This window comes from Panthera pardus, unplaced genomic scaffold, assembly GCF_024362965.1.
Source record: "Panthera pardus isolate Hobbes unplaced genomic scaffold, ASM2436296v1 HiC_scaffold_8, whole genome shotgun sequence".
NCBI lineage: Eukaryota > Metazoa > Chordata > Mammalia > Carnivora > Felidae > Panthera > Panthera pardus.
This window is the reverse complement of record NW_026527013.1, coordinates 30277070-30304956: the sequence shown is the minus strand read 5'-3', so window position 1 is coordinate 30304956 and position 27887 is coordinate 30277070. Positions and strand designations below refer to the sequence as shown.

General features: G+C 40.6%; 1 protein-coding gene across 19 annotated transcripts in view; it reads left to right on the top strand.

Annotated features, from left to right (window-relative positions):
* The window catches only part of CADPS (calcium dependent secretion activator), a 476583-nt gene that overhangs the window by 217631 nt on the left and 231065 nt on the right, over nucleotides 1-27887 (top strand). For all 19 annotated transcript variants that reach the window (XM_053898015.1, XM_053898017.1, XM_053898018.1 and 16 more), the window contains exons 5-6: nucleotides 13336-13569; nucleotides 17864-17985. In XM_053898015.1, the coding sequence (XP_053753990.1) occupies nucleotides 13336-13569; nucleotides 17864-17985 (356 nt within the window). The remainder of the gene's footprint in view (nucleotides 1-13335; nucleotides 13570-17863; nucleotides 17986-27887) is intronic.

The following is a 27887-nucleotide window of genomic DNA, read 5'->3' as shown; positions in this document are numbered from 1 at the left end:
GTCTCACTAAGGAAGAAACCACTCCCTAGGTGCGGCATGTCACTCAAATCAGAAGAATCTCAGCCATGTAGAAAGTATCACTGAGGAGCAAGAGATTTGAGCTCCACATCAGGAACCCCAACCCGTAGATGGGCCCCCAAAACACCAGGCTTTGAAAACCAACAGGGAATTCACTCAGGAAAACTATAGAACTGTAGAGAAAGCGAAACTGCTATTAAAGGGCTTACATACAGACTCACTCAACCCAGCAACCAGTACAAAACGCATGAGATTGATAAGCACGTAGACCACAGGTGAAGGAGACCCACTTGTTAATCCTGGAACATCAGACAGTGAGGCAGGAGACATCTAAGCCTCTCCCTGGGGACTGAGACACTGGCTGCAGCCAATTTTCCTATTTCGTTCTGCTGTGCTAATCCTGGTGCTGGTAGGCAGCAATTTGGAATCCTCTCTCCAGACTGCTATGTCAGGGGGTGTGCCCCACTGAGAGCCCTGTACAACCCTGCACCTCAGCAGGACTTCACAGCCAAAAGGACAATAATTCCACCCACCAACATACCTGCAGCCCTCGAGCCAGGCTTTACAGACAGCTAGGCCGACAGCCAGTACTTCAGATCAGATGCACAACAGTGGGTTGTCGCCCAGTCACAGCAGGAGAGTATAGACTTACCCCCACCCCCAGGGCACCTATCTCAAGTGACTAGGGGAGTTTGCATTGGGCTCCATATGACACATTCTGCATAAAGCCACTCTTTCAAGACTGGGAAGCATAACTGATCTAAGAGATAGAAATAAACAGAGAATTGAGCATAATGAGGAGACAGAAGAATATGTTCCAACTGAAAGAATAAGACAAAACCTCAGAAAAAGAACTAAATGAAATGGACATAAGCAATCTACCAGATAAAGAGTTCAAAGTAATGGTCATACAGATGCTCACCCAACTTAGGAGAAGAATGGATGCACATTGCCAGAACTTCAACAAAGAGATAGAAAATATAAAAAAGAATCCATCAGAGCTGAAGAATATAATGACTGAAATGAAAAATACACCAAAGGGACTTAGCAGCAGATAAGATGATGCAGAGGGATGAATCAATGACCTAGAAGATAGGGTAGTGCAAATCACCCAATCAGAACAGCAAAAAGGAAAAAGAATTTGAAAAACATTAATAATTTAAGGGACCTCCAAGGCAACATCAAGTGTACTAACATTCATATTATGGGATCTCAGAAGGAAAAGAGAGAAAGAAAGGGACATAAAACCTATCTGAAGAAACAATGGCTGAAAACTTCCCTATCCGACAAAGGAAACAGGCATCCAGGTCCAGAAATCAGAGAGAGTCCCAAAGAAGATGAACCCAAAGAGACACACATCAAGACACATTATAATCAGTGTCAACAGTTAAAGACAAAGAGAGGATCTTAAAATCATCAATAGGAAAACAACTAGTTACATACAAGGGAACCCCCATAAGACCATAGCTGATTTTTCAGCAGAAACTTTACAGACCAAAAGGGAGTGGCACAATATATTCAAAGTGCTGAAAGGAAAAAAAAAATTATAATCAAGAATACTCTACCCAGTATGATTATTACTCAGAATTGAAGAAGAGGTAAGGAGTTTCCCAGGCAAGTAAAAGCTAAAGGAGTTCATCAACACCAAACCAGCCCCTTACGAGAAGTGTTAAAGAGATTTCTTTAAATGGAAAAGAAAGTTTATAAATAGAAGTAAGAAAACTATGAAAGAAAAAATCTCACTGGTAAAGGTAAACGCATAGTAAAAGTAGTGGATGAACCACCTGCACAGCGAGTATGGTGAAAAGAGAAAAGTAATAACATTGTCCAGACCTACAATTGTTAATCCAGGATACACAAAATATTAAGATATATAATATTATGTGAAAAACATAAATGGGGGGAGGAGGAGATGTTGTACTTTTAGAATGTGCTTGAACTTAAGCAACCATCAACTTAAAATAGAGTGCCATATACGTAGGATGTTATATATGAACTTCATGGTAACCACAAACCAAATATCTGTAGTAGACACAAAAATGAAGAGAAAGGAATGCAAGTATAACAATAAGGAAAGTCACCAAATCACAAGGGAAGAGAGCAAGAGAAGAAGACAGGAAGAGAGAAGAGCTACAAAAACAACCAGAAAACCATCAACAAAATGGCGATAAGTACATATCTATCAGTAATTACTTTAAATGTAAAAGGACTAAATGTTGTAATCAAAAGACATACGGTAGCTGAATGGATAGAAAAACAAGACCCATCTATATGCTGCCTACAAGAGACTCACTCCAGATCTAAACACAAACACAGACTGAAAATGTAAGGATGGAAAAAGCTATTTCATGCAAAAGAAAAGGAAAAGAAAGTTGGTGTAGCAATAATTATATCAGACAAAAGAGACTTTAAAACAAAGTCTCTTTGTTTTAACAAAGAGACAAAGAAGGGCATTACCTAATAATACAGGGATCAATACAAGAGAATATAACACTTATAAATAATTGTGCACCCAACATAGAGGCACCTAAATACATAAAGCAAACATTTACAGACATAAAGGGAGAAACACAGTAATACAATAATAGTAGGAGATCAACATCTCACTTATCTCAATGGAGAGATCATCCAGACAGAAAGCCAATAAGGAAACACTGACCTTAAAAAATACCTCAGATCAGATGGACTTAATAGATGAATACAAAGCATTCCACTCCAAAACCAGAATATACATTGTTCTCAAGGATACATGGAACATTTTCCAAGAGAGATGATATGTTAGGCCACAAAACACGTCTCAATGAATTTAAGATTGAAATTACATCGAGTATCTTTTCTGACCACAATGGTGTGAAACTCAAGACCAACTATAAGAAAACTAAAAAACACAAACACATAGAGGCTAAACAACATGCTACCAAACAACCTGTGGGTGAATGAAGAAATTTAAAATACCTTGAAACAAATAAAAATGGAAACACAACAGTACAAAATCTATGGACCACAGCAAAAGCAGCTCTAAGAGAGAAGTTTATACTGATACAGACCCACCTCAAGAAACAAGAAAATTTTCAAATAAACAATCCAACTGTAACACCTAAAGAAACTAGATAAAGAACAAAGTCCAGAGTTAATAGAAGGAAGGAGATAATAAAAATCAGATCAGAAACAAATGAAGTAGAAACTAAAAACAATAGAAAAGATCAATGAAACTAAGAGCTAGTTCTTTGAGGAAATGAAGAAAATTGATAACCTTTAGCCAGATTCATCAAGAAAAAAGAGAGAGGGACCAAACAAAGTCAGAAATGAAAGAGGAAAAGCTCCGACTGAACCCACAGAAATAATAAGGATAATTAGAGATTACTACAGACGATTATGTACCAACAAATGGGACAACCTAGAAGAAAGGGACAAATTCTTATAAACATGCAATCTTCCCAGACTGAATCAAGAAGAAATAGAAAATCTGAATATACTGGTTGTTATTTATGAAATTGAATCAGTAATCAAATGACTCCCAAAACAAAACTCCAGGAACAGATGGTTTACAGGTGAATTCTACCAAATATTTAAAGAAGAGTTAATACCTACCCTTCTCAAACTACTCCAAAAAACTGAGGAGAAAGGACTGCTTCATAACTCTTTCTGTGAGACTAGCAGTCCCCTGATACCAAAACCAAAGATACCACAAAAACAGAAAATAACAGGCCATTATGCCTGATGAACATAGATACAAAAGTCCTCAACAAAATATGAGCAACCTGAATTTAATAGTACAGTAAAAGGACCATATAGCGTGATCAAATGAGATGTATTCCAGGGATGCAAGGATGATTCAGTATCTGCAGGTCAATGAATGTGATATATCACACTGACCAAAAGAAGGGAACAACTATATTATCGTTTCAATAGATGCAGAAAAAGCATCCAATGAAATTCAATATCCATTTGTGATTCAAACACTCAAAAAATGGGTACAGAGGGAATATATATCAATATGATAAAAGCCATATATAACAAACCTACAGCTAACATCCTATTCAGTGGTGAAAAGCTGAAAACTTTTCCTCTAAGATCACGAGCAAGATAGTGATGTCCACTCTCACCATTTTTATTCAACATAGTATTGGAAGTCTTAGTCACAGAAATCTGACAAGAAAAATAAATAAAAAACATCCAGATTGGGAAAGAAGAAGTCAAACTGCCACTATTTGCAGGTGACATAGTACTGTGTGTAGAAACCCTTAAGACTCCACCAAAAAACTTAGAAGTAATAAATGAATTCAGTAAGTTGCAGGATACAAAATTAATATGCCTAAACTTGTTGCATTTCTATACACACATAATAAACTATCCGAAAGAGAAATTAAGGAAACAATCCCATTTACAATTGCAACAGAAAGAATAGAATACCTAGGAATAAATTTAGTCAAGGAGGTGAAAAACCTGTTGCTTTGAAAACTATAAGACATTGATGAAAGATAGGCACAAATAAATGGAAAGGTATTCTTTGCTCATGGAGTGAAAGAGTTAATATTGTTTAAATGTCCATACTACCCAAAGCAGTCTACACATTGAGTGCAATACCTATCAAAACACCTGTAGTATTTTTCACAAAGCTAGAACAAATAATCCTAAAATTTGTATGTTACCACAAAGACCTCAAATAGCTAAAGCTGTCTTGAAAAGAAGAAAACAGCTGGAGGTATCACACTCCTTGATCTCAAACTATACTAAAACACTACAGAGGGGCGCCTGGGTGGCTCAGTCGGTTAAGCGCCGACTTCAGCTCAGGTCACGATCTCGCGGTCTGTGAGTTCGAGCCCCGCATCGGGCTCTGGGCTGATGGCTCAGAACGTGGAGCCTGCTTCCGGTTCTGTGTCTCCCTCTCTCTCTGCCCCTCCCCCGTTCATACTCTGTCTCTCTCTGTCTCAAAAATAAATAAACGTTAAAAAAAAAATTAAAAAAAAAAAAGCTACAGAAACCAAAGCAGTATGGCATGAAACCACACACAATGGATCAATGAAACAGTATAGATTGTCCAGGAATAACCCCGCACTTTTATGGTCATTTAGTCTTTAACCAAAGAGACAAGCATATACAATGGAGAAGAGACAGTCTCTTCAATAAATGGTGCTGGGAAAACTGGATAGTTAATGAATAGAATGAACCTGAGCCACTTTCTTATACCATATAGAACAGCAAATTCAAAATGGATAAAGACTTAAAAGTAAGACTGGAAACCATAAAACTCCTAGAAGAAAACATAGGCAGAAGGCTCTTGGACATCAGTTTAAGCAATATTTTTTTGGATCTGACTCCTCAAGCACGGGCAACAAAAGCAAAAATAAATAAATGGGAGTACATCAAGCTAAAAAACCTTTTGCATAGTAAAGGAAACCATCAATAAAACAAAAAGACAACATACTGAATGGGAGAAGATCTTTGTGAGTGTTAGAATCGATAATGGGTTAATATCCAAAATATATTTTTTAAAAATTCACACAGCTCAATATCAAAAAATCAAACACCCCAACTACAAAACTGGTAGAGGGACCTGCATAGACATTTCTCCAAAGAAGACACACGGATGGCTAACAGACACATGAAAAGATTCTCAACATCACTAAGCATCAGGGAAAAACAATTCAAAATCACAATGAGGTATCACCTCTCTGTTAGAATGGCTATCACCAAAAAGACAAGAAATAAAAGTGTTGATGAGGATGTGGGGTAAAGGGTACCCTTGTGTCCTGTAGGTGGCAAATGGTCAAGCCACTATGGAAAACAGTATGGAGGCTACTCAGAACAATAAAAATGCAACTATGATGCAATCCAACAATTCCACCTCTGGGTAATTATGTACCCGAAGAAAACAAAAACACTAATTTGAAAAGATATAGGCACCTCTATGTTTACTGCAGCATTATTTACAATAGGCAAGGTAAGGAAGCAACCCAAGTGTCCACTGGTAGATGAACAGATAAAGAAGATATGGTATATGTGTGTAGTGTGCATATATTGTATATATATACATGTGTGCATATTTTGTGTGTATACATACATATATATGTATGTATACACACACATACATAATGGAATATTACTCAGCCCTAAAAAGGAATGAGATCTTTCCATTTGCGACAACATGGATGGACCTAGAAAGTATTATGCTAAGTGACAAACACCATATGATGATGTCACATATGTGTGGAATCGCAAAAACAAAAAAACAAAACAGAAACAGATTCATGGATACAGGGAACAATCTGGTGATTGCTGGGAGAGGAAAATAGGGGAAGGGAATTTAAAGGTTCAAATTTCCAGTTATAAAATAAATAAGACATGAGGGTGAATGTACAGCACATATTATAATAACATTGTAATAACCTTGTACGGTGACAGATGGTAGCTAGATTTATTCGGTGATCCCTTCGTAATGTATATAAATGTTGGATCACTGTGTTGTATACCTGAAGCTAATAGAATATTGTATGTCAACTACGCTTCAATAAAAAAAATTTCACCAATACAGATCCTCATTTTTTCTATCACCCCAATCTTTGCGAAGATCCAAGATGCCTTTCAACCAGGCCTTTACCTTACCTCATCCTAGCCTCTCTCTCTCTCTCTCTGCTCATTCAGCCTTCATTAAATGCTTTGCACACTGGCTGTACATTTTCATGTGAACTCTCATTTAGATCAGTTACAATCCTGGGAGTTTCAGTGATTCTCCCCACTTCAGCACATGGAAGAGTTTAAGTGATGTGCCCAAGGTCACTTAGCTCATAAGTAGGAAGTTGAGTGCTCTAATTCCAAGTATCATGTCTGTTTGTTTTGTTTGTTTTTAGTAGTCATATGACAGGCAGGAAGCTAGTTACACCAGGACAGGACTGGTTGCCCCTCGAGTCAACTACCTTCTCTTTCCACTAAACTTTACTCTAGATTTCCTTCAGTTTATCCAGAAGGCCGAACGAAGCAATAGCGTCAGGCAGAACTGGCTCCTGGAGTTCTGTATCCTTTTGCTTTGATTTCGTTGGAATCTGGAAAAGAGGTGGTAAGGACCCCGGTGTTTCTGCTGGCAGCATTGTCATTGTCACACGTGTACAAAAGGCTTATGTGTGTTCCTTCTTCCTAGAAGAGAAGGGAGGCAATACAGGGCAGTTTTCCTCCACCGCAACCCTACACTACAATCTGTCGAATCAGTCACACTAACGTCCCTCAAGTCACCAGAGATGGCTGCTGGAGCTGTCACTGTGAACATCAGACATGCTGCCTTAAAAGTTCCATGAGGAGATCTGAATGCATGTTTTTAAATGTGGTAGAAGAGGCTTCTTAATCCCTGTTCAAACATTTTCCCAAATCCTCTCATGGTGATATTAAAATGTCCCCAAATTTCACCTAGGAATTAAGTCTACGTTATTTAAATTGTGTCGTCAGAAGTTGACACTGGAGCTTAAACAGACAGATTGTGGCATTAGCGGTCCTGTGATATTTGCCAATTCTTTTGGCCACATTTTGAGGTAAAATTCCAGAATTCGTGAGCTAATTATATACGATCAATAACACAGTTTTTATAGTATTCATGGCAGAGGTGTGGGAGTGAAACAGTATTGGTTTTTCAAACTATCACTTAAATGTGGAGTTGCTATTTAAACCCCTATCTCCACAGAGCAAAATTACCATCTCATACCATGGTCCTGCTGCAAACATTGATGAGACTGTGCCCCCAGGAAGGAAACACTATCCAAATATTTCCCTCTTGGAAAAGTTCTGCTGCACGCATTGTCAAAAATCAGATAAAAATGGATTCTTCTCCTACCAGAGAATGATACTACCCCCCAGCTTACAAATTAATTGTTTGTAGCTGGCATTCACCCTGAGTCATGAGGTTAGTGTCTAGACACACTACGGTTTAGTTTGATTTTTCTACCTGAAAGAATGTGTGTGGGGAGCATCTCCCTGACTCTGACCTTGGCAGGTAGCTAACCAGGCAGGAAAATCTGAGTCCAAGCAAAAATCTAAATGCCGAGGAGAGCCTCTGAAGTTCGTTAACTGAAGGGAAGTCCATCTAATTCATAAAAGCTGAGGAAGTAACACCAAACCACTTAAAGATGGGTTTGGGGAAAGAAGCCAATCCTGGAAGCTATCATACCTATGCCCAAAGCACCTTCTAATGTGCGTCATGCTGACTTTTACAAATTATTGACCAAGACCTTCTTTCTCTCGTTTAACATGGCTTCCCTTCTTCATCACTCCCTGTACTTCACCCCATGCCCACCAACACACAGTCCACATTAACTGGTCATAGTGGAACGGTCACTGCCGTGGAGGGCTCGGCTCTTATCGGTCCTGTGCTAAACACTGAGATAAAGCAACGCAGAGAGTGTACGCGATGCTGAGAAGCCCCCTAGGGTTTGCCTTGGCTCTTTGCCATTTGGAGCCAGATAGTTCTTCTCTATGGTATGGTAGCTACAAATATAGCTAAAAATAAAAAAAAACCCAATGGAGGTTTCACACTCCATGCTACTGATTACTGAATATACTTCTATGCATCATTTTCCTCCAGAATTTGGGACTAAATGATAGCACTAGCCTCAGTTGTTGGAAGGATTAAGTGAGGTAAAGCATGCAAAGTGTTTACTTAGTGTCCGGGACACAAACAACGATTGTGAGAGCCAACTAGCATCATGATCTCTATGATAGTCACTGTCATTATGATTGGTAATGTTATTGTCAGCAGCGGTGGTGGTAGCATGGTACCTGATGGATATGGATATGGATATGTGTGTGTGCATGTATGTATATGTGTATGTATATATGTATACATATATGTGTATATACATACATGTGGTATATATATGCTGATTATGTATAGTCAAAAAGTATTGGTATTTGTTATTACCTTTTACTCTTCACAATAACTGTACGAGGCTTCTTATCCCTACTTCAAATATGGAAACTAAAATTCACAGAGAAGAAACCTGTCTAAAGTCACCCAACTACTACGTAGTAGACCCAGGATTCAAAGTCAAGTTGATTTCACTCATGTGAACTGGCTAAGATTCCTTGGTGAACTTTGTACTCTACACATGCCTCTGTTACTTCATGTGTCACAGGGCATCTACTTGGTTTTCTTTTCTGGCATTCCCCTTCACCCCATACCATCACCTCTTGGCTGACTCTTTCATCCCAATGACATCCATACACCTGACACATCATAGGAGCCCAGGACTTGTTTGAGGGATTGTATTGAGTAAGTACAACACTGTCAGTGAGCTCTGTGTCTAGGAGGTGTCCTTCTGCCACATCCTTCCTTCTGGTCACCTATCAGTTTGCCATTTGAGCCTCTGGAGTCTAAGGATCCGCTATCTGAGTGGGGGTACCCTTGTCAGCTTTTACATGTGACTCTTCATCCTCTATAGATAAAAATGAAAAGACAGAAAAGTAAATGGCTGAGGAAGCTGTTAGCACTTTCAAATGCCATTTTTCAAGATGTTTCAAAAATCACTCAGTGTGGCCGAGCACAAATAACTCTGTTAGGAATTGTCCTTGGGAGGCCATCCCCATTGAGGAGTGTTATCAGCCCAAAACAAAATTAACGGACAGCAGAAATTTTCTTTGGAAGACGTTGTCCATCCATATGCTATGTCTTTCATAAAGCGATATGAATAAACAATGCTTTTGTCAAGGCTAATTTACTTTAATGCTTGGGAAAGTAGCAATCGAAATGGACGACTACATTTTCCTTGTTTTTGGCACAACCTCAGCTTTGAAATGTGTTTGTAATGGGTCTGCTACTGAAAACTCCCCTCAAGAACCTCAGCCTAGATTGACAGAATGCTATTTCTTCTCAAGGCTTTAGTACACAGGGCAGAAAAATGGCCTTGTTTTCCCTTGCAGACTTCAGTTTTATGAGCCTCTTTTTATGATGTCATTAGAAACTGTCCAAGTTCTGAGAGGAGTGATCATTCTTTGGATTTTTCCAATACTCTGCTGCATAAAGTTTGTTGTACTCTAACTCTGGGCCAAAGCGGTATTGTCTGTAACCACTGGATCTTCTTGCACAATGTCAAGGCTGTGGAGTTGTGAGGCCTTGAGTGAGTCCCAAAGGTGGGTGTGATAAAAGGGACTGCACTCGATGATAAGGTGTCTCAAGGCTGATGGCCAGAAAGAACCCACTTCACAGACAGGACAGTTTTTCTCTTCATCTCCGTGGCAACCACAAGGCCAGCAGCTTCCAGTAAAAACTCAGAGATACCATTTACCCAGCTTCCCAAGAATCCCACGTAGTTATAAGATTTGGGCCCCAACATGAGAAAGAAAGAGATCAGTGTAACAGACTTTAGGCTAATGATACATAACCTTTGCTGCTTGGTATCTTCTAACATGGCCTTGGGGACCACTCTTTGATCATGAGTTGACTTTCCATCTTCGCTCTCCAGAAGGGCCATGTTCAAAAGATGAGGAAATACATGTGGCCATCGACAGTTATACAGACCTTCTTAGATTCATGGTTGCTTGTATATTTTCCATGGAAGGGAGGAAAGAACAGTGATCCTGTCTCAGCCAACTCAGCCTGGTGGTAAAGTGTTCTTCATCCATCAGACTCTCAGCTCACAGGTCACCTCCTCTGGAGAGCCGCTCCTGACTCTCTCAGCAAGAGTTCATTGTCTCATACACTGCTGTTACAGTATCTACCTTGATATTTCTTCAATAGATCTTTCTCCCCATTGGTTGATAAGCTTCATGGGAACAGTCCACAGCCTTTCATCATGATCCCTCCCTAACACTTACCTACTAAGGTAGGATTCTTGCCTTGAATCATTACTAGCTGTTGTTGAGCTCATCAGCCTATCATCACGTTTCAGAGGCATCCATCCTGCTGCTCCTCAGTGTGTTTAGAAAGCACCACATGGTGGGCCGAGCCCAACGGTAAAGCAGGAAGTGATTATAGTAAGAGGCTCTGGAAGGAACCAGTACTCAAAGGTTGCTGAGTGGATTTCAGACCCCCATGCTCATTTACCTGGAAAAGCAGAATCTCAATGTTCTTCCAGAACTATTTCATCATCTCTCCACCTCCACCTCATGACTGAGTTTTAGCTGTGTTGATATTTAATATGGACATTGTGACAAGCCATCCGTTCATTCACTCAACTCATAAGTATTGAATCCTTACTATGTGCCAAGATTATTTTAGAAAATAAGAATTCACCAAGGGTATCAAGATAGACATCATGGCCCAGCAGGAAAGAGAAACAAATTTCACCATTTTCCATTAATTATAATTATAGTAAATGTTACCAAGAAGTTGAGCTAGGTGTTATAAGAAAGTAGAACAAGGAGATTCGACCTAGGGAAATAAATTTTGAGGCTGAAATATAGAAGATGACAAGATGGCTGAGAATTATCTAGGGAGGCAAGGGGGTAAGGGGAATAGTTCCTCTAGGTAGGAAGAAGACTGACACAGCGCAAAGGCATCTCCAAGCTCTATACAGAGGATTTACTATGTGAATTTTAGTGAAACTTCCATGTTAGAAAGAAAGAAATACCCTTCTAGTTAAGTAGTATGTGTGCATGTGTGGTGGGAGGGAATTATTGAAAGGAAAATAAGAGAATCTCAAAGGAACCAAAAGGAGAGATACTGGGCTTTATAAGAATTAGAAAACCAATAAAAGTCAGAGCTCCTTTCTATGACTCTAAATAGCTTCTTTTCTCCTGTTCCCTTCCTTCTGCCTTCCCTCCTTTCCTTCCTCCATCTGTTAGTCTCTACCTCTATCCCTATACCTCTTTCTCTCTCTTCGTCAAGTGTCTTATTCTTTCAGCTGTTCCAATATGGCAGTCTACATGAGTAGACATGATCTTGCTATTTCAATTCCGCTAACTGCAATCTCAATATCTCTCAGTTCAATTGCTTGTGAAAGTAAATCCGGTTGACTGTTGGCCATTTAACTGAATTAGTTGGTTGATTTGGGTCAGGTGCCCATGTATGAAACATCTTTTTTTTTTTTTGCCACCCCTAATTGGCAAACCAATTCACATCCCATGTGATCCTGGTGGAATTCTGCCCTTAGCCGCAGGGATGGAGGAAATAATTCATGCCTAAGCAACTCAACACAACATATCACCAACCATAAAAGGTTGTTCAGGTTATGTGCATAAGTCAGACTTTGAGAATTTTGGAATCAAAGACATTATAGGGGGAGATATTCACTCTTCCTTTAGATTGCATGCTATGATGTTACGAGTTTTAACAACCTTTCTGTGACATTAAGGGGAGCCAGACTGAGTATGGAGCCACCTCCGAGGAACCCAAATTAAGATTTGCAAAAATACCAGTTGTTGTGATATTATCCGAGTCCTGACTCCAGCCTTGCTGGAAACTGGTCTACCCCAGGACATTTCCAACCAATCAATTCCCTCCATTGTTTAAGCGAGTTTCAAGTTGGATTTTTCTGTCTCTTGCAAAAAAGGACAAACCGATCTGGCTTGCCCCTCACCTGATTAGTATGGACCAAGGCTAAGGAGGGCAATTCCTGTTTCAAGTAGGAAATGATTCTTTGAGAAGGTGATTGATCCAAAGTATATTCAAGGCACCTGGACAACTTAGAGGTAATGAGGAAACAAAGAGCATGGCTAACCATGTTGCTATTACAACTGAATTCATAAGCAAGGAAGGAAAAAAAAAATAGAGGTCAGTTCTGATATGGAATTGCTTTATCTTCTTTTCTAAAGAATTTTAATCATGTTTTTCATCACTTCATTAATTTTTTCAATTTTTCTTGAAAACAGTAACAATTCTTTCTACTATTCTTTTAGAAATAGCTACAGGCTATGTTTGAAACATCTCAAATGAGCTCCTTTTGAATTATTCATGTGAGAAAATCTCTATACGTATCCAGAAATAGGGTGTCTTTCTGTCTCCAAACTTAAAAACAACGGATTGCATTTTGCTAAAAAGAAAAACGGTTTCAGCTGAAACCAGACTTTAAAAATATCACCCCATTTTTCTTTCCACAAATCAAATTTGTCGGAGAAAACTGGGGGAAAAAATTGAACTATAATAAAACATTTGACTCGTTCTTACTATATGTTTATGTATGTATTTCTTACCTGTTAGAGATTGTAAATAACTAGAAGGCAGACAGCTGTCTACTCAACTAGGCTGAACATTTTTCTAGCACAGTGTCACCATATCTGGGCAAAATTTCACCAGTGGTAGATGTCAGTACAACTCTGGGCTGTAAGATGTAAACCTTCTATGTAAATCAGGTCCCTTTTTATTCCTCTGCTCATACTTTTCTTTTCCTTTACAAGGAGCGCAAATTTCCCAAATTTGTATCCAAAGAGATGGAAAACATGTACATTGAGGAGCTGAAGTCATCTGTCAACCTGCTCATGGCCAATTTGGAGAGCATGCCGGTGTCCAAAGGTGGAGAGTTCAAACTTCAGAAACTCAAACGCAGCCACAATGCTTCCATCATCGACATGGGTGAGGAGAGTGAGAACCAGCTCTCCAAGTCAGATGTCGTGCTGTCTTTCTCCCTGGAGGTAAAAAGCCCTAAACCCTTGAAAGTTTCCTGGCACAGCCAGCAGGATGTGGGTGATTAGATGCATCACAATCAGCTTGCTTTCTCTTCCCTGCACCCCAGGAGCAGTTATTAAAATAACAGCTTGCTAAGCATAGGTCAGCTAATCAGCAAGTGATTCCCCATCTCCAGGAGCCCATGCTTTTCTGAAGGAAATGCAGTCTTAAGAACCATCTACTGAATTTAATCTTGCATTATTTTCCATCTTAAAGCACTGCTCAAGGATTTTGTAAAGCCCTTACGCAATTTAGAAAGTTTATGATGTTGCCATCCTGAGTTGGAGTTAGGAGAGAAGCAATCTAGCATCATTTGGTGAGTTGTAGATTTTCTTTCCTGTTGTCTCTCCTGTTGGGTACACAATAGGAGAGCCTCTTGCTGCTGGGGAGCCTTTTTAGTTTATTTCATCAGCCAAAGAAAGAACCCATTCAGACCAGGACTGTGGCAGAAAGCTCCGCATGTCAGTACATTTCTCTGTAACTTCTGCTCACATGTTTGTTTTTCATACGTATGATAGAGGGAGTGGATCTGATCTGGCTGTGGTGGAATTGCCCAGAAAACTGATTCTCTATGCAGATTCCTGGCACCACCCAGACCAAATTTCAAGGTGGAGGCAATACAACATGGTGCAGTCACCTGGGAAAAGAGTTTGGTGGTTTTGCAAAAACTTAAACATAAAACTAGCACATGTAGAGTGCAACTCTATTCTTAGATATCTACCCAAGAGAAATGAAAACACACATCCCCATAAAATCTTGCTCCCGTTCAAAGTTTATAGCAGCACTATTTTTAATGGCCAAAAATGGAAACAACCTCAGTGCGTATCCCCTCGAAAATGGATAGACAAAATGTGGTACATCCGTACAGCGGGTTACTCCTCAGCAATCGAAAGGAACAAACTACAGATACATGCTTTGATTTAGATGAAGGTCAAAAACATTCTGCTTCCTGAAAGAAGCCAAACACAAGAGGCCACTTGCTGTTTGATTCCATTGCTACAAAATGTCTAAACAAGGCAAGTCTCCAGAAACAGAAATTAGATTAGGTTCTTGGGGCAGGGGGTAGAAATGGACAGGAGGGACATTACTGGGAGATAAAAATGTTCTAAAACTAACTGACGATGATAGTCATGCAACTTAGTAAATTTACTAAATTCACCGCATTGTACACTTGAAATGAGTTAACTCTATGATATGTAAAATATGCCTCAATGGTGTCAGAAAAAAAAAATCTCTGGGTGGAATACACCATGAAATAAGCATTTTAATGAGCCACCCAGGTGCTTCTTATGCATTCTAAAGTTTGAGAACAGTTCATAACTTATTGAAGCTCAGAACCCCACAAGGATTTTATGATGGCCCTAGATTTGGGGAGACCAAGAGAATAGATCAAATTTCTGTAGATTTAATTAGAATTTGTAAAGACTAAATTAATTTTCTAGAACATCATTAAGGCTTCCTGTGAATTAACTGCCTGTAATTTGTTTTACTGTGCTCAGTTCAGATCAAGATAGTCCTATTACAGTGTGATCAACGTTTATTTTGCAGTTGGCAGAAGCAGTATTCAGTTAAATATAGGGCACTTGGTGTGTGAAAAAACCATCAGTGTAATTTCACAGAAACTTCCTTTTTTTCTTTCTTTTTTAATGCTGCCACCTGAGGTACTGAATGCTTTTTCTTAGGTGTCTTTGAATTTGATTACTGCCTATTAGAGGTGGCAATTTATTCCCCCACTGCCTCTTGTCTTTCTACAGAAAGTGGGGGAAAAGTGGTTTATTGATTTTCATGAAGCTTTTAAATCCGTAATTTTCTAATTCTTCATCAGTACTCGATATTATACAGGTGATTATCTGAAATCTAGCTGTGAGTGAGTCCCCAGCCACACTCCCATGTGTACATGATTCAAACAGGCTTTAACTTCTAAGCACAAGTACAGAACGAAATGCCCTCGGGTCCCCAAATACTTTTTACTTGGAACGCTAATTGTGCATATACTAAAACTGCCCGCAAGCATCATGGTGCGTCTCTTTGTGAGTGTGTGTTGGGCGATACGGTCAGGGGGACACGAAGAGGGAGATAGGGAACTGTCATCTTATCGGGGTAGACTGGGTTTGAACTTGCAGGTTGGTGGAAGACATGTTTTAGACAGTTACAGAATTGCGTGACCGCAAAGGACACTCTAGAGCAGTTAGCTGCAGCAAGAGAACTGAGGTCCAGGATCTGAGGTCCAGGATGCCTGACTGGCTTGGTCTTATACCAGGGGAGTACTCTGGTGAAAGAGAATGGGCCAATGGGGAGTGCCTCTGCCCGCTCCGCCATCATTAACTCAGCGAATCCCCCTAACAGTCTTCTGAGCCATTTGCATATGTGAAAACAAAGCCTCAGAGAGGTTAAGAAACTGGCAAATGATTACACAGCTGGTGAAGTTGCAGATTCAAGATTTCAATGGAGATCTTTTAAATCACAAAAATTGCGTTCTTTCTACTGTGCCTCCCATTTCTTTCCACCGGTATGGTTCTTACCAGTGTGAAAATTTTCTATGACCTACATCATCTTATCTGGGCCTCATACAACAGCCACAGACGGATACAGGATATACGTTATTGTCCACACGTTACAGATGAAGACACTGGGCCTAAGGAGATTTGACAGAAAAGTGGAGGGACTTCAAGGTCAAGTCATTTGCCCAGTAGCACATGAGTAATCCAGTGGTTCTCAAAGGATGGCTCCCAGATCATCAATATCAGCATCAGCATCACCAGGGAAATGAGTAGAAATAAAAAGTCTTGGGCTTCACCCAGACCTGCTTATTAGAAGCTGTGGGGATGGGGGTGCCTGGGTAGCTCAGTCAGGTGAGTGTTGGACTCTTGATTTGGGCTCAGGTCATGATCTCAGGGTTTGTGGGATCCAACCCCACGTTGGGATCCATGCTAACAGCATGGAGCCTGCTTGGGATTCTCTCTCTCTCCCTCTGCCACCACTCGTGCTGTCTTTGTCTCTCTCAAAATAAATAAATAAACTTAAAAAAAAGAAAAGAAAAGAAAAGAAAATCTGGGGGTGGAGCCCGGCAGTGTCTGGGTTTAATAAGCCTTCCAGATATTTCCGATTTACACGAAGTTTGAGAACCACAGGACTATTAATCAGCAAAACTGACTTGTACATCCTGGTTCAAAGCCAACTGTAGTAATCAAGCCCATTAAAGAAGTGTACATGTTTTGCACAAACATACCCTTTTCCTTGTGTGATGCCATTTCCTCTTTTGGAGTACGATTGGGTGATATTTTTGTATACCTAGCTTACTATAGATCACTGATGCAGGGCATTTGTTTCAGATTTCTAAATCAGTGCATCGGCCCTATCCTCCCCTCTTATGTAAGACAGGGCGTCCCCACTGAATCAGAGAATAGCAGGTGATCGAATGGAGTGTAAGGGTCGTGGTGGGCGGTGTCAGGGATTGTAAATGATACATTTTGGTCCAGCAAAACACCAGCTTTTCTCCTCAGTCTAGAACAGAGAGTACGCAGCTGCAGGCATGTTTTTGTTTTCATTCCACAATGCTGACCTGCACAGTTTGTGTATTTTATTCCTCCCTTTGGGGATTATTGTCAAAATTTCAAAATCAGATTTCTGACTTTGGTTCTGATTCAGGTTTCCATTTTCTGGGAGGAGAAATCGCCGTATCTGGCAGCTGTGGACTAAGGACTGACAAGGCAACAATGGGGTGCGCCTGGGTCCTGACTGCTCTGTGTACATGGAGCATGTGCCCTCCGCTCCCTCTTGCGTCCCGGACTCTAATGCTGAACGGCCTTTGCTCTTAGCACTTGTGTTAACACTTACCTCACTGCAAAGAGAAAAGTGAATTTCTGGGCCTTTGTCTCTGCTGAGTGCTGAATTAAAAGCTAGACTATTTTGAAAGAAGATAAGAGAGACCCTGTTTCTTTGTGGAAAGGAAAAAATAATCATGCATTGAACCCAGGAAAACAGCAGCCGTTTCCCCTTACCTGTCTGGCCCCTGTGAGCATCTGAGGTAGTGAAGGTTGTCTTTCCATCTGGGAGGCAGTAAGTTACACTATGAAGAATTTGCATCTTCATGCAAGACTGGTACCAGGCTGGCTGCTAGAAAACTGATAGAAGCTACCAGATACCCGTCGGGTATTTTGGTGGCTTCTTCCCATCTGTGTATTTTCTTCTGGGTGATGCTTCCCATGGCTTTGGGTACAAGCTTGGGATAACCTCTACCATGTGTGGTTCTCCTTCCAGGTGGTGATCATGGAAGTCCAAGGCCTCAAATCTTTGGCTCCCAATCGCATTGTGTATTGCACCATGGAGGTGGAAGGAGGAGAGAAACTACAGACCGACCAGGCCGAGGCGTCTAAACCAACGTAAGTTCTGTTTCTCCACAGCTCATCTACCAGAAGAAGGTTGCTCTCATTGCCACCATTTTGTCCAAGTTACAGGTCTGGTTTCCCCAGAAGGTTCTAGAAGGCATATACCTTGATTATTTTCCATACAGGATGACTCAATTACATTCTTATTCAGCAGCCGTAATAAGGATTCCAATTCCGGGGGCTCCTGGGTGACTCAGTCAGTTAAACGCCCAACTCCCGATCTTGGCTCAGGTCATGATCCCAGGGTTTGGGGATGGAACCCCATGCTCGCTCACTTGCTTGCTCTTTAAAAAAAAAAATGTGTGTAAGGATCCCATTTCCTTCAGAGCTGAAAACAGAGGAAACTTAAAGAAATTATCTCCATTCTGGAGGCTTTATGTATTAATCTTAGAGAATTCAGTCACATCTTCAGTCTTTTGATACAATGTACCGGAAAGTTTCATACAAAATTTCTTTTATTAGATTTACTAAATAATATTTGGTTTATGGTATAAGCAATTTGTTCAAAAGTTTCTCTATGTGCCACAGTTATGACTATTTCAGTAAAGCAGTTATGACTATTCCAGTAAAGCAGTGTATTATATTAGATACATTAATTCATTCAGTCAGTACATATTTGCCAAATGTTCACTCTGTGGGTACAAGGTAGAGGTGCCCAGGGGAGAGGAAGGTAGTCACTGCTATAGTTCTACAGATCTTATACTTACCATTGAGTGGGAGGATCAGAAATATAATCACATTAATGTATAATTACAAATAGTTATAAATGTTGAAAAAGAAAGAGTGCTTTGACAAGTGACAGCAGAGGACTCAAATCACTTTGTGGGGAAAGAGTCAGAGTTGGGCTTCTTTAGGAGTTACAAGACATTTGGGCTAGTATTAACAAAAGTTGAGCGAAGCAGGTGGGAGTGGAAAGAACATTCCAGGCAGAGTCAGCTTGTGCAAAGGCCCTGTGGCCAGCAAAGGCCTTGTAGGAAAGCAGAACTGAAACAAGGCCAGTGGAGATGGAGTTCAGAGAATAGGTATGCCATAAGCTGCCAGTGAGGCAGGAAGGGACCACACAATGAAGGGCTTTGCTAGACTATGGAGAGGAAAGCATGGAGATAGGTGATTAGAAATGTGTTTTAAAAAGATCACGATGGCTGCAGTGGAGGGATGCAGGAGACCAGCTAGGATTCTATGGCAATCATTCACAAGAGTGATGATGATCAATTCATTTGGGTCAGAAGACTGTCAGGCCTCAAAGATTCTTGACAGGTCACTACTATTTCCCTCCTACCCCACTGCCTCTTTCCCTTCCTTTTCTATCTCAATTATGCCAACCAGACTAATGACCTTTGTTTTGTTATTGTTGTTAATTCAAAGAAGTCATAAGAAGGATGACCCCTGATAGCAATGCCCTGCTTCTCCTCCTGCAAAGCATTATGAACTGTTTCGCAGAACATGAATAGCTTACCAGGATGTTGAAACAAAATAGTTCAAAGAAAGCACTGCATGTTTCCCAGACTAGAGAAAATCTAGGGCATTGTATGCCTTCAAGTTTTTCTTTGCATAAATAACCTCGGAAGCTGGGCAAAATTAATGAACGTAAGCAAGAGGAAATGGAAACCAATACAACTTGTCACACACGATCCTTCCTCCCTTTTTTTAAACTTAGTTTTCAACTGAAGATGAACGCAGTTTCCTTTTTACTGCCTGCCTTTGATACATATCCCAATTTTCCCCACACCTGTCACCATGGCCTGATCATTATCAATGTTATTATGTTATGCTGTATTATTTATGCATGCTTTTAAAAATGTGTCGTATGTGGGGGATGAAAAACCTATTCGGTGTTTCTGCCAACTTTTTAGGTGTTGGGCTCAATATGGTGTCATGAGATAGAAGAGGAAAGAGAAAGCTCTGATTATTCCGACAGGCTGTTGTTTCATATGAGCTATGGTAGCTTAAAACATAATTCACATCATTTTATTGGGTTTAAAGGTTTTAGCTGCCAGGGTAAATGATGAGCTGATCTTCATGTGTTTATGAATGCTCAAAACAGAGTTTCAGATTACAACTAAATATGGAATACTTCAGTCTTTCTACTTGACGTACTCGTATTTCACATACATATTTACTCCTATCCACACATGTGCATTATTATGTCCATATTAATAAACATCTCACACTGAACCATTTTGCTTTTCTAGCCAAAAGTATGATAGTTTCATTTCTCTTCCATCAGTGCGTGGGTACTACTAAAACCTCACAGAGGATTTTCTTGTTTGCCTGTTTGTTTTTAAATACAGTAAGAGTGCAGATTTCAGGTCTAGGGTCAGGTCAAATCAGTCAGCAGTGGCTAACTGCAGCACTGTGTTAAGAAGGGTTCTGAGGCCAAATCTGTATTCAGCGAAAATAGCGCATGACGAACTTGGAATTGGAATGTCTGCCATAGGAGAGGAAGAGGTCTAAGAACCTCATGTTTGCCATTTCTATAGCACCCCAAAGAGATAAACCCAGAGTTTGAAAACTAGCGATCCTTGTGTTTCTTGCGGTCTCTTCTTTGATCCTTTTTTAAAAATGGCTATTTATTTTTAAGAGAGAAAGAGAGTGTGAGAAAGAATGAGAACACATGCGAGCAGGGGAGGGGCAGAGAGAGAAGGAGACAGAGGATCCGAAGCAGGCTCTGTGCTAACAGCAGAGAGCCCAACACCGGGCTCGAACCCACGAACTGTGAGATCGTGACCTGAGCTGAAGTCGGATGCTTAACCGACTGAGCCACCCAAGCGCCCCTCTTTTTTTTTTTTTATCATTCCTGCATCAATTCTGTTTACAACCTCTATCATCTTCCTTGTAAATCAATAATTCTTTTCCTCTCTTCTTTGCCAGTTTCTTTGTCCTAGTTCAGTTCTGGAAGGCTTTTTTCTGCCTCTGGCAGTACCTGGTACTAGGAGCAAGCCCGTTGGTACAGGGGCCTTTTCTTCCTCCCTCCCTGGTGTGGACTTATTCAGAATCCTCTCTACCATTTTTTTTTTCCTTTGAAGCTTATATTTCTTCTCCTTTTTTTTTCTACTTCTAATTTTTCCCATTGCCAATCTCCAGTTATCATGTCTGCTCCTTGATTTTGATTACCCCAAAAAGTATCCTTTGGAGGGTTATCTTCTATGTGTCCTAATAACTCCACTTCATTATCTGACAAGCTTAGCCCTTTTCCTGCCCTATTCATCCTCTGAATCTTGTCTTTGACTATTCTTACCACCAGCATATCCCCATACTTTATTTATACATTCTAAAATCAAAATTAAATCCAAGCCTGTTTTATTACTCTTGAATTCTATTGTTGCTGCTAATAAGTATTTTCACTCAGCAACTGGAAACCCACATCTTATCCTTCGTGTGTCTACAAGGAATTTGACTTTTGTCTTTTTTGTTTTGTTTTGTTTTGTTTTGTTACCAAGTACAGTCATGAATTGAGGAGTACGTTGCATAACCCACTTTGTCCAAGGGTGTAGGTTTTTGGAACTCCAATGTATAGATAATTCCAATAAAAGCAAGGGCAGGAGAATGGTACCTGCAGGGAGAATGATTAAGTTTGGAAAATGCAAGACATTAAATCTGAGTTATTCAATCTTCGTGGGCATTTAAAAAACTTGGAAGATTTCCAACCATATAAATGAACCTACTTAGCTTTGTTTGTTCATGAGTTTCCCAAACTTGTTTCACCTAATACCTATCAGCATCCTTTGGAAATGCTGGTCTATATTGTCCAAATCTAGTCACGGAGTTTCCAAACTCTCCCTCACCTCCTCAGCCAGTGCTGTCTCTTCACTTACAACCAGGGCCCTGCCCCGCATGATCATTTTGGATCCGGTGTGTGTAACGTAAGACTGCTGTGTTCATGACTTAAAGAATCTTTTTGATTGGAAAAAATGGCGTGTGCACGCATGCGTCTGTGTGTCCTCTGTTCATCCTTCATTTTAGTGTGCTACCTGTGGGATTATTTTCAAGCAGACTCTATGCCCTCTCAATTCAGTTGTCCTCCTTTCCTGGGTTTTTAATGTGGAAAGCCAGCAAAATATGTTATCACAATTTTCAAGCAATGTGTTTATTTCAAAGACTTTTGCCTCCATTTGTAATACATTGTTTCTGCTTCTGTGAGAAACCAATGGAGGTGCTGAGGCAGAAGTAATTGAAATGGTGTTTTTTAGGCAGGCAATCTCAGGAAAGCAAGGGAGTGGACGAGAGAAATACTTTGCGGATGCAAGAACTCAGATACATTTGTCTACCTCCCATGGAACAGAGCAGAAGACTTTTCTTGTCACCCCGAGGTGTTTTTCAAAAAGCCCGACACTCTCAGCTCTACTGATAACAGAGATTATATATGTTTTTATCAAGACAGGACGTGGAGTAAAATCAAATCATGTGACAAGGAAGTAACTAACTGCTTTTCCATTTGTTTGTCAGTTCTTCTGATCAGGTCAAGAACGATTTTATTTGGGTCTGGTAGATATTTAACACCACCAGAGGCCTCAGGCTCTGAGTCATCTGCAAACAGGAACCTCCAATTAGAATTTCACAGCATTGTTTAGATCTCATTTACCCAAAAATGTTTTTTTGTATACTGGGCCTTGAAGTGGTTTAAGTTGAAAGAGAATGTCTTTTCTGAATGTCTCCTTTGAAATGTAGATGTCAGGGGCTGATAGGAGGGGTGGGGACTGGTATTCCCTCAACAAGGGACAGGGGATGCTTTCTTTGTGTCCTCCTGGTGCTGGAGCTACAGCCTTGAATGACACACGTCAAGCTCTGGCCCCACAAAGTGTGCATTCTCATAAAGGGCACAGGCAGGAAACACATGAACAAGGAAACACGTAAGATAACCATCATTTCTAATTTGTGTCACCTTCCATTCATGGCCGGTGGTGCTGCTTTGTCTTTTGCATCAGGGATGTAAGTTTTCTCTTTTAAAGAACTATATTAACATTTAAACGTGAAATAATTTAAATAAAATATATTAAGTAAATAATAGCACAGGTGGTGCCTAGATAATGGTAAAAAATAATAACGGAAGTATCCTGTGTTGGTACGTGGGAACAGCAAAGATTGGGGAGATGGAATGCAAATTAATTTAGGAAAATTGATATAAGGAATTCTAAGATATTCCCTGAGTAGAAGATACACTCCAAAGTGACTTTCTTCATGGATTTGTATGGTGTAAATTACTCTCTAAAGAAAAGCAAGCCCTGTGGGTTAAATATCACAGAAATTTAAGTAATTGGGCTAAAAAGAAAGGCAGTTTTAGTTAGCCGTCTAATATTGTGTTCAATTGTCCAAAATTATATTCTTCTGAATGGAAACCAAGGATGCCACTTGACATTTGATCCTTTAACAAGTTTATTATTCCCTGACAAGCCATGGGCTTCGTGACATATGGCTTTCATTATTGTCACGGATTAGAAAACACAACCAGACTGTTTCCTTCCACTTTCCAGGGGAAGAAGAAAATAAGATGCCCTCATTGGTAGGTCTTGCTACAGCCCTGGCATTTTTCAGTGGCACCTTATCTAATGAGGCCACATTAAAGCAAAACACGAACACAAAATGCAATGACTTTCTGTAACACTTCTCTTCTGTGAAATATATTGTTTGTCTTAATGGCAACTCCAAGTGGGCCAGGCTTATTATGTCCAAATTACTCATACAAATGGAGTTGCATTAAATCGCCCCCACGGTAAGTCAGTTCCAAAGTCGGGAAAGGAAGTTGTGCCACCAATTCCTTGACTCATATTATCATCTTAATGGTACTTCCTTTCTCAGTATAAAGAAAATGTTTTCAGTATACTGGACCTTGGAATGATTTAAATGGAAGCAAGATGTATTTTTTGAATAGCTTCTTTGAAATTTAGATGCAAGAGAAGGATATAAAGGGTGGGCACTGGTATTCCCTCAACAAGGGTACATGGGATGCTCTCCTTGTGTCCGACTTGTGTTGGGCTACAGCCATGAATGACATAGATCACGCTTTGGCCTCATAGAGTGTACATGCTAGTAAAAGACATGGGCAATGAATGAACAAATAATTGTTTAAGATAATAGCAGATTGTAATTCGGTTCTAAAGGAAATGAAGAGGCCCGCTGTAGTAAAAAGTCCTGGGGAGGTAAACATGAAAGGAGGTGATTCTTAGGAGGCCTCACTCCTTTGTCATGAGGACAGCCAGTGAGCTCCTCATGACAAAGGAGTGAGGCCTCCTAAGAATCACCTCCTTTCATGTTTACCTCCCTCGAAACTCCATGCTCAAGGTCACAGTCCAGGAGGCATTTATGTCATACCTGAGTGGGAACTTGGCTACCACTTCTCTTGTTTTTCTGAGAGAGATGCTTAGCTTCTTTCAGAGTTAATTAAATCATAAATGGTAAAGGCCAACACTGACCCAGAAATTCAATTTTGCTAGGCTCCCAGAAGATGTGTGGGTTGGGAAGAAGCAAAATTATAATTACAGTTTGGGATACTCAGAGACTGCCCTGCCTCTTAGACCAGAAAGATTTGTCCAGAAGCACAACTTTTATTGAAAACCAGTTTGTGTTTGCTTGTGTTGGCTTGCTTGGGTAGTAAAAGGAAGCTGGCTGATAAAAACAGGAAACAGTACTGTAAGAAGTGGAAAGGAATGGAGTTCTAGAGACCAAGCTTCAGAGACAGAACTCCGAGCATTACACACGACTCTTCCATAAATATGTCACCCCATCTTGTTCAGGTTACCAGGCTTTCCAGCTTCACCGTGTTCTGATGAGTGGTATCCAAGAACACTTCCCCCCCCCCCCCCCCCCCCGGGCAATTCTGTAAGATGTTCATCTACTTGATCCAGAGAAGAGCCATAATGGCAGAACTTTAAGGCAGAGTTTTCAGGAATTTCAAGTAACACTGAGGTAGTGAAGTTTATAGACTTGGTAGAAGTTCAAAACTGGATGATCGAGTAACAGCTGAAGTTGGACAAGTTACACAATGATGTTCCATCTTAATGTGAAAAATTCCTGAAAATTCTGATTTCATGAGTAGTCCACTGTAGGGTAGGTATATAACGAAGATGCATTTTTTTTTCTTAACCCTTTAGGGACCAAGGGACAGAAGGTTCATTTACTTTCTGGTTTAGCTCCTCAAATACGTTGCCAGAACTTACCCATCACTTGTACCTGATGCTAGAGTAATCTGAGATTGGGACTGATTGCCCATCACTGGTTAGTGGAAATCCAATGCAATGCATTTCTCCCCAAGTGTGGAAGACCACTGAACTTATCACTTAGTGACCAGGGAGAATGTGGGAAGGAATGGTATATTGTTTCTTACATGTAATAGTGGAATGCAGCCCAAGCACTTAATTTATCCTCACTAATAAGAAAATAAGAGACGCTTGCTTTAGATTCATCAATGCATAGAAGCAATATGGCATCTTGGATAAGAGCACAGAATCGGGAGCCAGAGCACTGGGTCCATATCTCAGCTGCATGACATTGGGCAGGTTATTTAACTCGTTGTGCCTCAGTGTCCACGTTCTTATGAAAATTAAATTAATTAACATATACAGACTATTTAAAACCCTGACTATCATGTTGGCTATTATTATCATGACTTCATTCTTGTTTGGAGGGAGGAAAGAGAGGTGGAAAAAAATGGCTAGGTCTAAAATAGCAATTAACTGTTAAGTAATGTAACACCTTCTAGGGACCAGGTCCTGTGCTCAGTATTTCATAGTCAATGTCTTATTTAATGCCGTACTGACACCTCTGAGATAGGTTCTGTTATGATTCCATTTTACTGAAGGAAATGCTGAGATTCAGGGAGGGTAAGTAACTTGGTGAAAGTTGCACAGATAAGAAATAGCTGAGCCAGGAGCCAAATCCAAAGCCTGTACCTTTAACACATGCTGCCACTCCACTTCCTGAAAGAAATCATGCCACTAAAAGCAGGCATTTTTTCATTAGCATTGACTACTCAGCAAAGGTGTCTAACAGGGCTCATTCCTTTCCCATAAGCGCAGTTACTTTATGGGGTAAATCAGTGCCCCTGCTTACAAGGTGATGAATGTGCCATCACACATCAGCACTAATACGGGTGCTCCAACTCACTGCAGACTCTCAGCTCCGCAGGCATAATTCGACCCACACGAGTCTGTGTGAGTCGGCAGAGATGAACCTGGGGTGGCCCCGACCTTCAAGGTGCTTACCAGATTCCAGAAGGAGCCACTAATGATAATGCTCGTCATCTCTCCTGACAGAATCAGTATCAAAAACAATTGCCCCTACCATTCACTGAAGTCGGCTAGATGCCAGCCAGTGAGCTAGCTGGTATCATATGGTTGAGTCACACAGCCCTGGGTTTAAATCCCAGCTCCACCGCTCACCTGCTAGGTGACCTTGGGCAAGTGGATCCTCTTTCCTGAGCTTCCTTTCCTCACATTTGAAGTGGAGATAACAATACAACCTGCCCCGTGGGCTCGGTGTTGAAAAATATGATCCATTTTAGCAGCTGAGTTCAATGAACGACACAGTGTAACCTTTCAAGAAATAATAGCCAAAGACAGACTGTGATCTCGCTGAATCCCACATGGCACTGTTAAGAAAGAGATACCCACTAATGCCCTCGTTACCCATAAGGAAGAAGCAGTTCAGAGAAGAGGCGTGCCATAAAATCCTACAACTCCTCAAATCTAGGCTGTATGACTCCACACATGTGGGAAAATCTGCCTAAGGAGAAAGGGCACGATGGCCAAACTTCTTTCCAGAGCCAGAGGACCCCCAAGGTAGACTGCCATCAATTGGATGATACAAGAGCTGGTTCCCAAAGGCAAGAGGAACAGAAAAGGGCAGGAGTCCTTCCCGAATCCCCACCCAGGGTCACAACATGCCAAATCATTCAGCCCCCTACACCTGGGTCTCTACACGCCCGTTCTTCCAGCTTCTTTCTGGATCAGAGCCTTTGTTCAAGAGAGGCCACAGTGCTGTGGAGATCATCTTTGTCTGTGTGTTATCGGTTTTACGGCAAAGTGCCCTGTGCTGCGATACAGAGCTCACCTCACTGCAGGGCTGCAGATGAGTGTAGGGCCTCTGGGGAACACAGATGCTCTTCTTGTCATAATGCCAGTCATCGAGGTGTTTGGGACCTTCTGGGACTCCAGTGCTTAAACTCTAGAGTCCAAAAATTCCCTGGGTTCCTTTGCAAGGACTTAAAACTTTCACCCCACCCCACAGCTTCTGGTTCAGAGAATTTGGGCTGAAGCAGCTATTCCAGGGAAGCTTTCGTAGCTGGAATCTGGTTGGAAACATTTTGGTGATAGTATGGAAAATAAAGGTTCAGTGTAGGCATAAAAGCAAAGCTTTGGGGTAAGACAGTCCCTAGTTTGGATCCCAATTGTGCCATGGACCTTGTTACATTGGATGAGTTACTAAATCTTTCTAAACCTATGTTTCTGCAACTATAACATGAGGCTAATGATACATATAGGCTTGTTGATGAGGCTTCAAATTTAATAATATATGCAAAGCACTTGGGACAAGTGTAAGAATTGGTATTCTTATTTTTGTAATTTATTATTGCCTTCAGTGGAGCCAGGGTGAAAGGGAAACAGGTAACAAAGGCCATCAGTCAGGTGCCCTTTATGGTTTAGATGCATGTTTTTAGTTTTCCTTGGACTGCGCTCATTTATACATAAATTAAGTACTTGTACTTGGAAAAATCTGTATTTCAGGCTGACTTTCTTATCATACCTTACATAGATGATCAATAAATGTTGATCGACTCAAAGTTAAGCCTTAATGGCAAATGGCTCTGGGAAAAGCTAAGGAGAAGGTCCCTGTGATGGACTTGAACCCTCTTTAGAATACTAACGGTCATAACGATAATTATGGTGGAGATTTCTGTGCTG